The 14,600-nt window shown below is 47.2% G+C and overlaps 1 protein-coding gene across 1 annotated transcript; it reads left to right on the top strand.

Annotated features, from left to right (window-relative positions):
* Positions 1-5,323: 5,323 nt before the first annotated feature.
* LOC103053196 (major histocompatibility complex class I-related protein 1-like) lies at positions 5,324-9,963 on the top strand. Its single transcript, XM_025177371.2, has 5 exons — positions 5,324-5,428; positions 6,153-6,386; positions 6,847-7,122; positions 7,722-8,030; positions 8,774-9,963. The coding sequence occupies exons 1-5, from the start codon at positions 5,353-5,355 to the stop codon at positions 8,854-8,856; spliced, it is 978 nt and encodes a 325-aa protein (XP_025033139.1). The 5' UTR covers positions 5,324-5,352; the 3' UTR covers positions 8,857-9,963.
* Positions 9,964-14,600: the final 4,637 nt, after the last annotated feature.

Here is a 14,600-nt window from a genome sequence, read left to right as displayed (position 1 = left end):
AAATATAACATCATAAACATATGTCTAGATTACAAATATAATTTTTTACTTCATTTGTCACAGCCAGGAAACCAGAAAAACCTGCCAGGAAACAAGAACAATAAGAGCATCTCGGTCTTCCGTTAAAAGAAAGCGGCTAGTAATATGCAAATAAAAAAATTAATTTTTTAATTAAACATAAAATGGGATTAAAAAAATTAAAAGGAAAGGAAAAAAAAAGCTAAGTCTCTTTAAAAATCCAGCTGAAGAGAGGGTAGGGGAAAAAAAAAAAAAACCAAAGCTTCTAGCAAGAAGTAAGCTACTGCCACTAAGTGTCCAAGGCTCTTGTGACTAAATCAAGCTTTCCACCTTAAACATTTTCAAAATCCACTTTCAACTCCGCTTTCTTATTTATAGTTATTCGGGTGGCACCTGTATAAACAGTTTATCATGCACATCCCACTATCTTTTTAGAAAGCTCAAGATTTTAAACAGAAAATAGAGAAAGAACTTACCTTCTTTTTTAATGAAAATAAAAAAAAGATACATCATTACAGAATCTTTGGGACACAATGAAGGCTTATACAAGAGGTTTAATAATAGATTATACAAGGAAAAGAAACATAATGCAGAAAAAGACCTTTAAATTATTGGAGGATGACCATAAAAAACTGGAAGAAGAGTTACAGAAATCCCCGCAAAAAAAAGACATTAAAGCTAAAATGGATTTAATTAAACATAAAATGGGATTAATGGAAAAGGAGGAACTAGCACAAAAAATCAGAAGTGCTAAACAGAACTACTTTGAAGACGCAAATAAACCAGGTAGATGGCTAGCTTATAAACTGAGAAAGGAGAGAGAATCAAAAAGGATTAATCAATTGATAAATGAAGAAGGACAGATCTGGTTTGGTAATGAGGACAAGAAAAAAATTATACAAGATTACTATGGAAAATTGTACTACCAAGAGAATGTTCAAGAAGAAGAAGTAAGACAATATTTACAGAAAGCGAAATTACCCCAGATACCTAAAGACATTGAAATAATGTTAGAGGGGAATATAACTATGATGGAACTAACAGAAGCTTTAAAAAAGCAGAATGTTGGGAAAGCTCCAGGTCCAGATGGGCTGCCAGTGGAATTTTACAAAACCTTCCAGGAAATATTGAGCCTCCAACTATTGGAAGTTATGAATGAAGTTATGACAAAGAAGAGGATACCTAAAACATGGACTGAAGCATATATTACACTTATACCGAAGGAGGACACTGACCCGCAACAGGTTAAAAATTATAGACCTATATCTCTACTAAATTCAGATTATAAAAATTTTGCTTCAATATTGGCAGAGAGACTAAAAAGATATTTAAATAATTTTATTCACGCCGATCAAAACGGATTTCTGCCAAAGAGACAAATTAAAGACAACATGAGAGTAATTCTGGACACTCTGGAATACTATGAGGCACATCCTGAAAAGCAAATGGCTTTGATATTTTTAGACGCACAAAAAGCCTTTGACAACGTGAATTGGCGATTTATGTTACTGCAGTTGGTACAAATGGGCTTTGGCAAAAAATTTACTCAAGCCATTGAAACAATATATCATAAGCAGACTGCAAAAATCATGATAAACGGAGATTTAACAGAACAGATAGACAAAACAAAAGGGACGAGACAAGGCTGTCCACTATCGCCCCTGTTGTTTGTTTTAACATTAGAAGTGTTGAATAGGAATACAAGAGAAGAGAAATAAAAGGAATGAAGATCAAAAAGGAAGAGTACAAACTGCAAGCCTTCGCAGATGACCTAGTATTTATACTAGAGGACCCATTGGAAACAGCATCTAAATTAATTGAAAAGATAGAAGAATATGGAAAAGTAGCAGGTTTAAAAATAAATAAAGATAAAACAAAGATATTAACAAAGAATATGCTAGCGAAAGAAAGAATTGGAAGAAGTTTTAGAAATACAGGTCACAAACAGGGTTAAATACCTAGGGATATATATTACACCAAGATGTAGTACATTGAAGGAGGATAATTATGTTAAACTTAAACGACAGATTGCAACAGATTTGACAAAATGGGAGAATTTACAATTATCAATGATTGGGAGAATATCCACTATTAAGATGAATATATTGCCTAGGATATTATATCTATTCCAGACAATTCCAATTCGTCTAGGGAAAGAGTTCTTTGATGATTTAAATAAAATTGTATTGAAATACATCTGGCAGGGTAAAAAAGCAAGAATAAAGCTTAAACTACTACAAGATGCAAGAGTAAAGGTGGGTTTGCTTTGCCTAACTGGGAATTATATTATCAGGCGACAAATTTGATGTGGGTAAAGGATTGGATAACTTTAAGAAACAACAGATTATTGACCTTAGAGGGACATGACCTGTTGTTGGGCTGGCATGCTTTCCTATGGTATAAGGGAACGAAAACACAGGGCTATTTTAGAAGGCACTATATTCGAGAGGCATTGTTTTTAAACTGGGAGAAGACAAGAAGACAATATTATTTAAAAGTTCCACAATGGATATCCACTATCAAAGCCTTCTCTTTTCCAATAACATATAAAAAGGAACAAACAGTTAGATATACTGAGATATTGAATGAAAAGGGTGAACTTAAAACTATGCAAGCGTTGGAAGAACAAGGTATAAAAATGAATTGGTTTTCATATTTGCAAATACAATCTAGATTCGATAAAGATTTTAAAGCAGAAGGTAGCTATGATGAGCTGACTGTTCTAGATAAAATTTTGATGGGTACTGATGAAAAGTTGATCAAAAAACTTTATGGACATTTACTAGAATTTAAAATGGAGGAAGAACAGGTCAAAGAAACAATGATTGCATGAGGGAAAAATTTTGGACATGGAATTGATTTAGAGAAGTGGCAAAAACTATGGTCTCAAAACTATAAAATGACAATGTCAACTGCATATAAAGAAAACTTGTATAAGATGTTTTACAGATGGCATTTACCCCCAGCAAGGATTGCGAGAATGTATAAGAACAAGTCCGATAAATGTTGGAAGTGTCATCAGATACCCGGCTCATATTACCATATGTGGTGGACATGCCCAGAAGCCAAAAGATATTGGATTAAAATCCACACATGGTTGGAAAAAATGACAAAACAACATATAGACTTTAAACCAGAGACATTTCTACTGGGAATTATACCGGAAACATATAGTAAAGAACTGAAATATCTGATTGTAAATGTTTTGACAGCGGCTAGAATTGTATTTGCTAAGAATTGGAAGAATGAAAAAGTACCTATGCAGGAGGAAGTTATTAAGAAAATTATGGAATGTGCTGAGATGAGTAAATTGACATTTGAAATTAGAGAGCAAGAAGACAAACAATTTTATATGATGTGGGATTTGTTTTATCAATGGTTGGACGAAAAGATATAGTAATGTAATAGATCAGGAAATTATATAATAGAAACTTGACAAATTGATATAAATTACTATATATATATATATATAATCAATGGATAAAAATGATACAAATCTTATAATGAAAGCTGGTGTTATAGATAGACTAGTAACAAATGAATAATAATTGATAACTGATAAATATATAAATATATAAATATGTGTTGGATAGATAATATGAGACTCTATATAAATGGTGAGTGAAGACTATGAAAGGATGGCACAAATGATTGGTAACTGGCTGACACACAGTTTAAAATGGAAGATGGTTTTTATGTTTTTTACGCTCTTGTTTGTTTGTGTTTGTTGTAAAAAATAAAAAAAATATTAAAAAAAAAAAAGAAAGCGGCTAGTAGAAGGGCACCTGAGAACGAGGGGTGGGGGGCCAAGAGCTGGGTGGAGGCAGGGCCTGGAGTCCCCAAAGGGCGCCTGGGGGGCGATGGAGGCTGATCAGCGGGCAGGAGGGCAAAGCGAGAGATTCGGCGCATCAGCCGGCAGCGGGGACTCAGCACCTTGCAGGGCGCAGAAGAGCTGCTGGGGGCGCGGAGTTTGCTCTTGCTTCGCTGCGCCACCCCGCGGTTCCTCTTCTGTCCTTCAGAGCTTGGCCTCTTGGCCTCGTTGCTGGCCATGACCAGGACCGGCTGAGTTGAGGTTTCCTCCCCCCTCTGGTTCATCTCGTGGGTTTTTTCTCTGACTCCGTTTTGGTCTGGAATCTCTTTGGAAGTTGTTGCCCTTAGAAGAGGGACGTCCCTGAGGCCGGGCGACCACAGGGCAGAAGAAGGGCCGCTTCCTGTGTCTTTCATGGACGGCCCGGAGGCTGTGCGAGGCTGGAGGGGAGAGAAGAGGCTTCTACTTCTTCTGGCCAGATGGAGCTCCTGCTTCTACACCGGGGCTCCTTCTCTCTCTCTCTGGAGGGGATTGCGCCGCCCCGATGCAGCAGACCCGCAGATCAGTGGGGAGGGGTGGCTTTGCCCAGCTTTGGCTAGTGCGCCAGTTGCAGCCTTACTTGAACAAGAAGTAGACCTGGCTAGGGTGGCTCATGCCCTCATCACCACCGGACTAGACTACTGCAACGTGCTCTACATGGAGCTGCCCCTGAAGACCACCTGGAAGCTGCAGCTGGTCCAGAGGAGGCAGCACAGGCAGTGAGGGGCATGCCCGCCATGCCCATGTAACCCCTCTGCTTCGTGAGCTGCACTGGTGGCCAGTTTGCTCCTGGGTGCAGTTCAAGGTGCTTGAGATTACTGGAGGGGTCACCTGTCTCTCATGTCTACTCAGCTGATTCGATCTGGCAGGGCTGGCGCAATCCGGGTTCCTTAGATTAAACAACGCCATCTATCAGGACCCTGGAAACGGCCTTCTCGGTAGCAGCGCCTGCGCTCCGGAATGAGGTTCTCGCCCTTCCCACGATTTGAACAGCCCCTGCCCCGCTGGTCTTTTGCAGGGCCCCGAAGACCTGCCTCTGCCCAGCCTTTGGCGAGGGTGATTAAAGCCTCCTTTCCGTCTTTTTCTTCATTCTCATCTGGGTTTGTTACCTCTGCCTTCCTTGCTCTTTGATGTTTTGAGTTAGATTTTTTGCTTCTTTTTAGTTTTTTTAACAACTTGTTAACTGCCCGGAGCATCTGGGAGTCAGGCAGGATATCGCTTTAATAAATAAATAAATAAACAAACAAACAGACGTTTTCTTGTATAATCTTGTTTTGTGAGCCATCGAGAGTCCTGCAATTGCAGGATATAAGTCTGATTAATAAATAAATAATGGATAAATATTTTGTGGACTCTGGCAGAAAAGTTTCAAGCCCACACAAATCCCGATGGGGAGGGGCGGAGGAAGAGGAGGGCGATAGCACAAGCAGGCGGGATGGGGCTTTCCCTAGAGCCCAACTGGCGCAGGTCAGGCTTGGGCTGCACGGATGCTGCTTCACCCTGCGCCCCTCTTGCTCCTGGGGGCAGCTGTGGGGGCTGTCCTGCCTGGGGTTGGCTGCTGTGGTGAGTCCCGCCGGCTGGGAGGGGACAGGATGAAATGGGCTCCAGCTGTCTGCCTGCCCCGCCAGGGACCCCTTCTGGTGCTCCACCAATGCTGGCGGGGGGCTGCTGGGTGGGAGAAAGAGCAGCTTGGAGCACTGATCAGAATCTCTCCCTGCCAGGAGCCTCGATCACCCCCCCCCCGGCGCTCCTCCCTGGAGCAGCCTCCGTCTCACGTTCCTTGTTGCACATGTAGCGGTTTGGCATGTAGCTGCACGTTCCGGCTACGCATGGAATTAGCTCGCTTGGGTTCTAGCCCCATTTCAGTCCTTCTCTTGTGTTCCTTCTTCGACCTTTTTGGGGTCTTCAATCTCTTGTGGAAGTTGCTTCTCCCCGAAGAGGGACACCCAAGGAAACCTGAGAGGTGGCGAAGTGGGGCTGACTCTTCCTTTCTTGCACAAACTTGAGGGCTTTGGGGGAGAGGGAAGCAGAGGTAGCACATGAGGTCGGAAGTGCCTCTGGTGTGCCACGTGGCATAAGATTCAGGGCGTGCACTTCCTAGTGGTCTCTGCAGCTTTTTCAGGGTTGCCCAAAATCTCTCGGGGAGTAGCTCCCTTCCAAACAAGACAGTAAACTTCCCTCCATAAAGCATAAAGATTGTGGGGGGGCTTCTGATGACAATGGGATTGGGGGAGGATCCTGAGTTGTAGACCCCCTAATTCAGCCCTTCTTCCTCTTTCCTTTCCAGGCTCCCTCTCACACTCCCTGTGCTACTTCTACCTGCAAGTGTCAGAGCCCAGCCAGGTCTTCATGAGGGGCTACCTGGACGACCAGCCCATTGCTTGCTATGACAGCCTCACCAGGATTATGGAACCGCTGGTGCCCTGGATGGAGGAGCTGCAGAAGGAGACTTTTCTGGCCCCTGAGAGGGTCTTCAGGGCTGACCTGGAGAGTGTGCAAAACCTCTACCCCCAGAATGAAGGTAAACAGGCAGATTCTTCTCTTCAGCCCTGAATTCACTCCCAGTCCTCACTTTCCACAACCTGTCAGCCAAAGAAAGAAGTTCCCAGAGATCATGGAGTGGGGGCAGAACAACATCCTCACCCCGCGAAGGAGGGGCAAAGCAACCATGCACCCACCCACACCTCTTTGCAGGAATCATATCCAAGTTGCAGGATGTCTTTTTCTGTCTCCTTTGACCTCCAAGGATGCAGAGGGCTGGTGGGGAGACTTTCCTTCCTGTGGGGGAGAGAAACCCCATTCTTCCCACCTTAAAAAGGCAGTTCTGCCCCTATTTGCATAACAGTTGTACAGCCCTATCAGTGAGTCTTTCCTTCCTCCTCTAGAAGGAGATTGAACCCCCTGGTGTGGAGGGGGGACTAGAAAGGGGTGTCTGGGGAGAGGAATGCTGGCCCCTCCCACCCCCCGAGTGTGTCTTTCAGGGCTTCACACCTGGCAGGTGATTTTGGGCTGTGAGCTCAGGGAAGACGGGAGCCAAGGAGGGTCTTTGCACTATGGCTACAATGGGATGGACTTCATCAGCTTCAACAAGGAGACCCTCAGGTGGGTGGCAGCTCACCCCCAGGCCGAGAAGGTCAAGGAGAAGTGGGATGACGATCTGGTGCGGTCCAAGAGAAACCAGGTCTTCCTGGAGGAGACCTGCATTGAGCGGCTACAGAAATACCTATCCCACAGGAAGGAGGCTCTGCAGAGGACAGGTGAGTCCATGGGAGAAGGAAACCTGGGAGTTTTTCTAGACTGGAGCTTTTGAGGGTGTGGGTGAGGAGGGGGGATCCTGTTTGGGGAAAAATGCCATCCTTGTGTCTGGACAGCTGCACTTGGCGTCCTAGGGGGCTCTAACATGGGGTACCCTTCCCCACTTTCCTGCCATTTCCCCGTCCAGATTTCACAGCTTCAAACCTCTCCTGCCCCCAAATAATCCTCTCTGGGGCAGAAGCAGATGAAAACTCCTGTTAAAATGAAAAGATCTTGCCAAGTGGAAGTATCTGGAAGTCCCATATCCTGCATCAGGGGCAGAAAAGATGAAGCTGTTCCTGATCTCCAATCTGGAGTCACTTGAACCCATTCAGTTTGGGGCCTGGTGTTATTAACCCCAAAGCCCTGAGATTATTTTGTTTCACCCGAAAGCTCTCTTAGTCATTTTCAAAAAGAAACTTCAGGAGCTCCAACCCCGAAACCTTGGAGCCTACAAGAGGCTCAGGAGAGGAGCAGAGAAAGTGGCTGGCCTGCTCTGAAATCATCTGGTTTCTTGGTGACCGAAGAGATTCAATGAGTTGTGTTGCTACCATTTTTGCAGAGCCCCCAGTAGGGAAGGTGACCCGCAAGGTGGTTATTGACAACGTGGAGGCTCTCATCTGCCAGGCCTACGGCTTCTACCCCAAGAAGATCAATGCTACCTGGATGAGAGACGGAGAGGTCTGCAAGTATGAGACCTTCCATAGGAATGTGGCCCCCAACTCGGATGGGACCTATTATGTTTGGTTCAGCATTGAGATCGACCCCAAGGAGAGGGACCGCTTCAGCTGCCAAATGGAACATGAGGGTTTGCAGGAGCCCCTGGTCTTGGCCTGGAAGGAGGAACCTGCTGAGAAACTACAAGATTGGGGTAGGTAGAGAGGAATTTTCACCCATGTTGGAAAGAATTTAAAAAAAAATTCTCTGCTAGGCCATCCCAGGTCTTGTGATGCAGAAAGGGAAACGTCACTGTGTCCTTCTGCTGAAAACTAAGATGATGCTGATGGCAGAGCTTCCTTGAGAGAGGCAGGCTGGACCTCCTGCCCAGCTTCCTCCCATAAAAAGCATTATGAACATGAAGGGAAGGGAATGCTAAACAGCTCGTTTTCTGGGAGGAATCTTCACTGATCTCAGCAGACTTAATTCAGAGTAGACATGTCTTGAAAAAGAGAACAAAAAAGAAGGAAGAAGGTGGTGAGTTATTGAGAGGTTTTTGCAGCTACAAGGTGAATATTCACCGTCTCTGCTGCCCCATCCAAGGTCTTGAGATGTCTGAGAATGAGGGAGGATGTAGTTTTGGACAAGGAGTGGAAAGTGAGCTCTTGAGAGCAAATGTTCCTCTTCATCAGAAATGAATTTGAAATGTGGTTTTTTATTTGTTATGTGTCAGGACAAGTTCCAGGGGGTGTAACTCAGTAACCAGCCATTTCTCTGAAGTGGAAGATGGACCTGGGAGGGCAGGAATGTCATCCAAATGAGGTCACGGCACGGAGGCCCCGGCAATGGGGGAGATGCTTCCTCTGCTCTGCACCCATTTCAGGGAACTCAGCGTCTGTGCAGGAGGCCTGGAGGGCAGCCTCCCTTCTAACCACAAACATGTTTCTCCTCCTTTAGCCAGAGAGCGGCTCGTTCTGGTGGGGCCCATCCTTGTTGTCCTGCTGGGGCTTCTGCTGATCCTCCTCCTGAGATGTAAGTGAACTGGAAATGCCCCTGGTGCTGATGGCAGAGCTCCCTGAGCAGTGGATCCAGGACCCCCACAAGCCCCCTCTGATAATGAGCCAGAAGGGAAGGGGGTCCTAGGCAGCCATGTCTTTCTCTGCTATAAATCTCACCACCCTCACCTGCCTGTCCGGAGTTCAGACCAAGGGCAACCTTAACAAGGGAATCATTAAGAAGGTAGAAAACCAAGAAGCTTTCATCCCAATTAAGGATCCCGGCCCCCTTCTCTCAACCTTCCTTCCCCTTTAACTGTGGGATACTCCCTCCACATCTGAAAGGGCGGTTTTTACTTAACAAAGGATTTTTTTTCACCCCACGAAACCCCAAAATCTGTCCGCAAATCAGATCCCCCGCATTCTCGACCTCACAACTGCCCAAAGTGTATAAAAATCTCCTTTGTTCAAGCTTCTTCTTTATTATAAAGTGGACTCAATCGTGATTGAATAAAGAGCTGGTAATTTCTCCTTGGTGCTCAGCTTCCTACTTCAACATTTTTCATTACAAAGCAAATAATTATTTTTAAGTATTGTACATGTAGTGGCAATGCGGAAAACTGTTGTTGTTTCGAGGAGTTTAGGTGACATATTTTGATTTCTCCTGCACGTCTTAAGAAAGTTCACTCTGAGTCATGATAATGTTTAGCGGCTTGTTCTTCACTTTTACCTAGAAGTGTGGGGGGGGGGAACCCTCCGGATTGTTTAGGTCAAGCACTAGCTTCTCTGTCCACTTCCAAGGCTCTTGAGTCACATGATGAGCAGGTGCAACATCTGGCCAAGGTCACCCTCACAGCCTCTGACTCCGTAACAGACTCCTGGGATGGCAGTGCCAGCCTTTGATCAGGACCCCGGCATTGCCCCTGGAGTTTGGAGCGTGGACGCAGGCCTTGATGCCAGGCGCTGCATTGTCTAAGCCATCCTGGGGTCTGTCCGCTGTTGCCTTATGGTAGCTCCCGATGGGAGGGGAAGAGTTTTAACATCTTGCTTGGCATGTTATCTTACACTGCTTTTGATTTCTGTTTAATTCCATCTGCTAATTCTTATATTCCTGTTTCATTCAGTTTGCTAGAGTTAACAATAAAGCTTAAAATCTCCTTACCTACTGGTGTGTTTATTGCCTCCAGACCTAAAAGAACTAAACGAACCAATTTTGACAATTGGCAAAAGAGTACATTTTCTACTTTGATTATAAATCATTATTGGCCTTCGTAATAAAAAAATGTAACATCATGCTAAAAATTAATGCTTTACAATAAGGTTTGAGATCAAGAAATTTAGCTGCCTTAGAAATGTCCACCTGTCCAACTAATGATGGATGACCGGGTTGTGTGGAAACCCCCCCCCCTTTCCACCCTCCTAGTGATGGGGGGGCCCATGTGATCCCTCTACGATCCGCCCTTAAACCTGAACTTCTGGGCAGGCCTTGTGGGGCTCTGTCATATTTGGGAAGATGGAGACCACCCTGGGGGAATTACAGTGAACAGCAAAGACAGCCAGACACATCTGTTGGCAACTAGATGCTCAGAAGCTCTTAGGTGGGTCTGCAGGGCCAGGACCTCAACATTGCCCAGAGTTGGACTGGAGTATTGCAAGGCCAAGAACCCCAGACCCAGTATTTTGGCCTGGTTAACCCAACCTGCTAAGATGATGGCTGGGTGCCCACAAAATGCAAACCCTCCTTCTGCCCAACTCCTTTTTTTTTTTTTTTGCTAGAAACAGCAAACTCTTATTATTATTATATGGTTATATATCTTGATATATTGTTTCAATACAATATTTTCACAGTATTAATTAAAAATTATTGACATTCTATTGTTTTGATAATTTAGAGTATTGGAAATAAAGAAAAGAGAAAGAATATTCTATCAATATTAATTACAATTCAGGATATTGATATTACAAGCATAACATTATTTGACATTTTCATACAAAATTGAGTATAACATTAGAAAAAAGAAACTGCTGCAGAGTGCATCAAAGTATTTGTACCACAAAGGTTTCTGTCTTGAGTGATCCCTTAATATAGAAGTCTCCACTGTACTGTGTGTGTGTGTGTGTGTGCGCGTGTGTTAAAAAGAAAAATAGCAGAACAAATTTAACAAAAATTTAAATACCAAAAAAAAATTTAGAAAAACAACTGCTACAATGTACAAATCTGTACAATTTACCCTGTTGCAGACGTGTAAGCCCCCTCAGAAGCCATAGGTGATCCCGCTTGCCACGCTTCTGGATGTTTGCCTGGGAACTGTTCTTGCCTGAATCTGATGGCGCTTCTGCCAGATCGGATGCTGCCAGTTCTGCCACCGCTGCGTAGTCTCCAAGCTGAAGTTCCCGCTCAGATATTGCCAGAAGTGGATCTTTCTTCCGGTGCTGGGCAAAATGTATTCCCGCTGCTGTGAGCACGTATCTCATCAAGTTATGATGTTCCTTACTGATTTTTTCCTGAGATTACAGCTAATAAGGAAAAGGGGTTTCATTTCAGATTTAAATTCCAAAATTTTCTGCATTATCCTATGAATATTTTTCCAGTAGCGGGGGGGGGGGCTTACACATCCACCACACCTCATGAAGCGTTCCACCTGTTTCATGGCATTGCCAACTTTCATTGCTGTATGATTTGTTTATCGTAGGTATTATTAATGGAGTTATATACCATCCGTAGAACATTATCTAAGGAAAAGTTCACATAGGCACCCTAACCGATGGTGTTGGTTTTCTGTGAGCATTTCCATTTTTCCCCCTTAACATCCCTCCTTCTTTCCTGAGATCTGATTTTCTCTTCCGGCCTTCTCTGAGCTGTTCTTGCGCGTTTTAATCTGTTCGCGGAGTCCGAGCGAACCGTATCCGCGCATGTCTCCGGCAGGAGAAGCGCTGGAGGGAGCAGCAGAGGCGAGACCGTTGGGCTGATTGTGACTCCCCCCGCAGAATTCCGCGCTCTCCTCAAACTTTGTCCGATGCGCCCTCTCACGCGTCTCTCCTCCTCTGGGTCGCTGTCCAGAAGCGTCGCTATTCCTCAGAGGCGTCTCGGCCCATCGGCTGGCTGTCTCTGACGGCGGTCAGAGGGCAGATCGCCCCGCACTCCCTGGAGGCTGGCAGGGCGCGGGCCTGGCCCGGCTCTTCCTCCGGGCCATCCGCATTTGCGGACCGGTTCCTGCCGCTCTTCGCGAAGTTCTCACCGAGATTCTGCGCGGCGCCATTTGGCAGAGTCCGAAGGGATGGGTACATTTCTTGCGAGGACTGCAGCTGATCCTGAGGCAACTTTAGCTCCCCCTCCCCCCCTTTCCGCGTCTCTTTCGGTCTCTTCCCGTAATTTCACGTGGATCCCGTGGCGCATTCCTCGACCGTCGCCCGGCGGGCGCAAACCGAGGCGTGCCGCTGAACGCGCAGAGAGCCAAGTGGGAGGCCCTTCCTTGCCCCGCTCCGACTCCTGGCTTCGCTGCGGTTGGCTGGAGGGGCGGATCTCCCTTCCGCGTGGGCCAATCGCGGGCCCCGCTCTGCGTTCGGGCGGTGTTTTCGGAGAGCAGCCGGAGGAGAGCTGCGCTGGGCGGCTGCGGAGATGCATGGCCGACGGGAGAGGGGCTCTGCAGAGGACAGGCGGGTGGCCAAGGGGGGGGTCTTTTCTGCAGCCCCCCTTTCTTTCTGGACCGAACAGGGGGCCACGAGGTCTGGGGAGGGGTCATTCGCTGCTTCCCCCGAATCCGTCCTCCCTAAAGTCTGGTCCCAACTGTATTCTGGTTCTGGTCCCAACTGTATCTCATTTCTCAGGACCGTTTCAACACCCGGTGGTAGGTAACCATTCTTGAATATTTCCACCAGGTTTATCTTCCTTACTCTCTACACGTTGGTCCTTCTACCTATGACTTCAGGCCATTAAAGTCAATTAAAAATGGTCAACTCAATTGTGTTGATCTCACTTTGTATTTTCCTGTGTTTTCTTTGCGGAATGAACTCGTGCTAGTATGAGATGGAACCAAAGAGAGAAGAAATGTGCATTGCTATGAATCACCTATGCTATCTTATTTATTGTTTAGTTCTTACTAATTGTGTGTCTTCAGATTCGTTTATCGCTATTGCAGTATTAAGGCCAAGAAACACTGACACAGTGTGTTGCCCTGATTGACCCGACCTGCTAAGATGATGGATGAGTCCCCACTGTCAGGTTCGGTCAGCACGAGGTTTCAGGGAAGCACGGGGCTGCAGGGAAGCTCGCAACCAGACCACGCGGAATCCACCGGCGGTAGCTAGCGGGGAAAAGAGGAACCGAAAGCGCCGCTAATTAACGAGCCACCTGCGGCCAGCTAAACAGGAAAACCGCAGCGGAAGCTTTTAATTACGAACTGATAACGGCGCGAGCAAGCAAGGAACGGGGCCGCAGGGCAGCGAAACAAGATCGCAACGCAGCACAGAACCTGCGGTCTGCACGTAGCAGGGAGGGGCCAACCCAGCCGGAGGGGGACTGGCAATCAAGGACAATGGACTCTGACCGACCCTGCCATCATGAACGATCAGGGGGGACATTGGGGGGCCTAATAGCCCACAGCCGCAACGCGATCACGAGGCGGGAAAAAGCGCGGGAAGGGGGGAATATAACAAGTGATGCAATTGTACCAAGCCAGTCCTGGCTTTGCTTGTGACTACTACGTTACGCATGAGTGAACCTTCTTTGTGAACCACACGTGTCACGAGAGTTTCTCTGTCGAACGGGGCAAATCTCACATAAAGCCAGGACTCACCGTCAGCGCTACCCGGTACCACCGAGGAGCGTTTTCTTTCTCAATACAGGCATGACCAGCGACGAGGAATCCGTGGGTCAGCTGGAGCGCGAGGGATCCAGGCTCGCGGAAGGGCGGTCGGAGCCGCCCGGGAGCGACGGGGCAGCGGCCAGGGCCGGGCGCACTCCATCCGAGCGGTGGTCGATGGGCGTGAATCAAGGACCAGACGATTCGGGTGTTACGATGACCCGGGGTTCGGGATTCCGGAACCGTGAGTGGAGCGAGAAATTCGCCCGACTAGAGGAGAGAGTCGAGCAACGCCTAGACGCCGTGGAGGCGATGCTCCAGACCCTACTACAGAGAGTGGGGCCACCGGCGGTGAACGAGGAGGCGAGCGACAGGGGGGGCGGTCCGACACCCCCGCCGGCACCACCCACGGCGCCCCGGTCGGAGGACCAACGGGCGGCAGACGCCCTGAGACTTCGAGGTATCACTGGGAAGTTCTCAGGGGACCCCGAACAGCTGCCGCACTTTCTGACGCACGTCAGGGGGTTCATGCAGAGGGGTGGTCACCTATTCGCTAGAGACGAGGACAGGGTATCCTACGTGGCCGAGCTGCTAGATGGCCAAGCCGCCAGCTGGGTGATCGGGCTGTACGATGCCAACGCGGCGGAACTACGGAGTTTCCCGGACTTCATGCAGGCGCTCCGGGACAGATTCGAGGACACATTGAGCGCCAAGCGGGCGGAGGACGACATCCTACAATTCAGGCAGCGGGGCAAATCGGTATCGGAAATATGCCCTGGAGTTCCGGAGGTTGGCCGAGAAGCTCGCGGACTGGCCGGAGTCCCTGAAGGTGAAGTATTTTAAGAGGGGACTCAACCCAGAGATCCTGGAACGGGCACTGGGGCGGGACGACCCGGCCACAGTGAAGGATTGGATCTGGCTGGCCGGAACGGCGGAATCGGCGTGGCGGCAGATCCAACAGAGCACAAGACGACGGGACCAGACGAG

Source organism: Python bivittatus, unplaced genomic scaffold (assembly GCF_059951505.1).
Source record: "Python bivittatus isolate LINGU-HERP-01145 unplaced genomic scaffold, Pbiv_v1 ctg000810_np1212, whole genome shotgun sequence".
NCBI lineage: Eukaryota > Metazoa > Chordata > Lepidosauria > Squamata > Pythonidae > Python > Python bivittatus.
Note: the sequence above shows the minus strand (reverse complement) of the source record. Positions and strands in the feature narration are given on the sequence as shown.

What these genes read in the sequence shown, in the direction of transcription:
- LOC103053196 (XM_025177371.2), top strand. Translation starts at nt 5,353, where the DNA reads ATGCTGCTTCACCCTGCGCCCCTCTTGCTCCTGGGGGCAGCTGTGGGG. An exon ending in GCCTGGGGTTGGCTGCTGTG is followed by an intron (nt 5,429 to 6,152) that starts GTGAGTCCCGCC and finishes TTTCCTTTCCAG; the next exon opens with GCTCCCTCTCACACTCCCTG. An exon ending in GGAGGCTCTGCAGAGGACAG is followed by an intron (nt 7,123 to 7,721) that starts GTGAGTCCATGG and finishes CCATTTTTGCAG; the next exon opens with AGCCCCCAGTAGGGAAGGTG.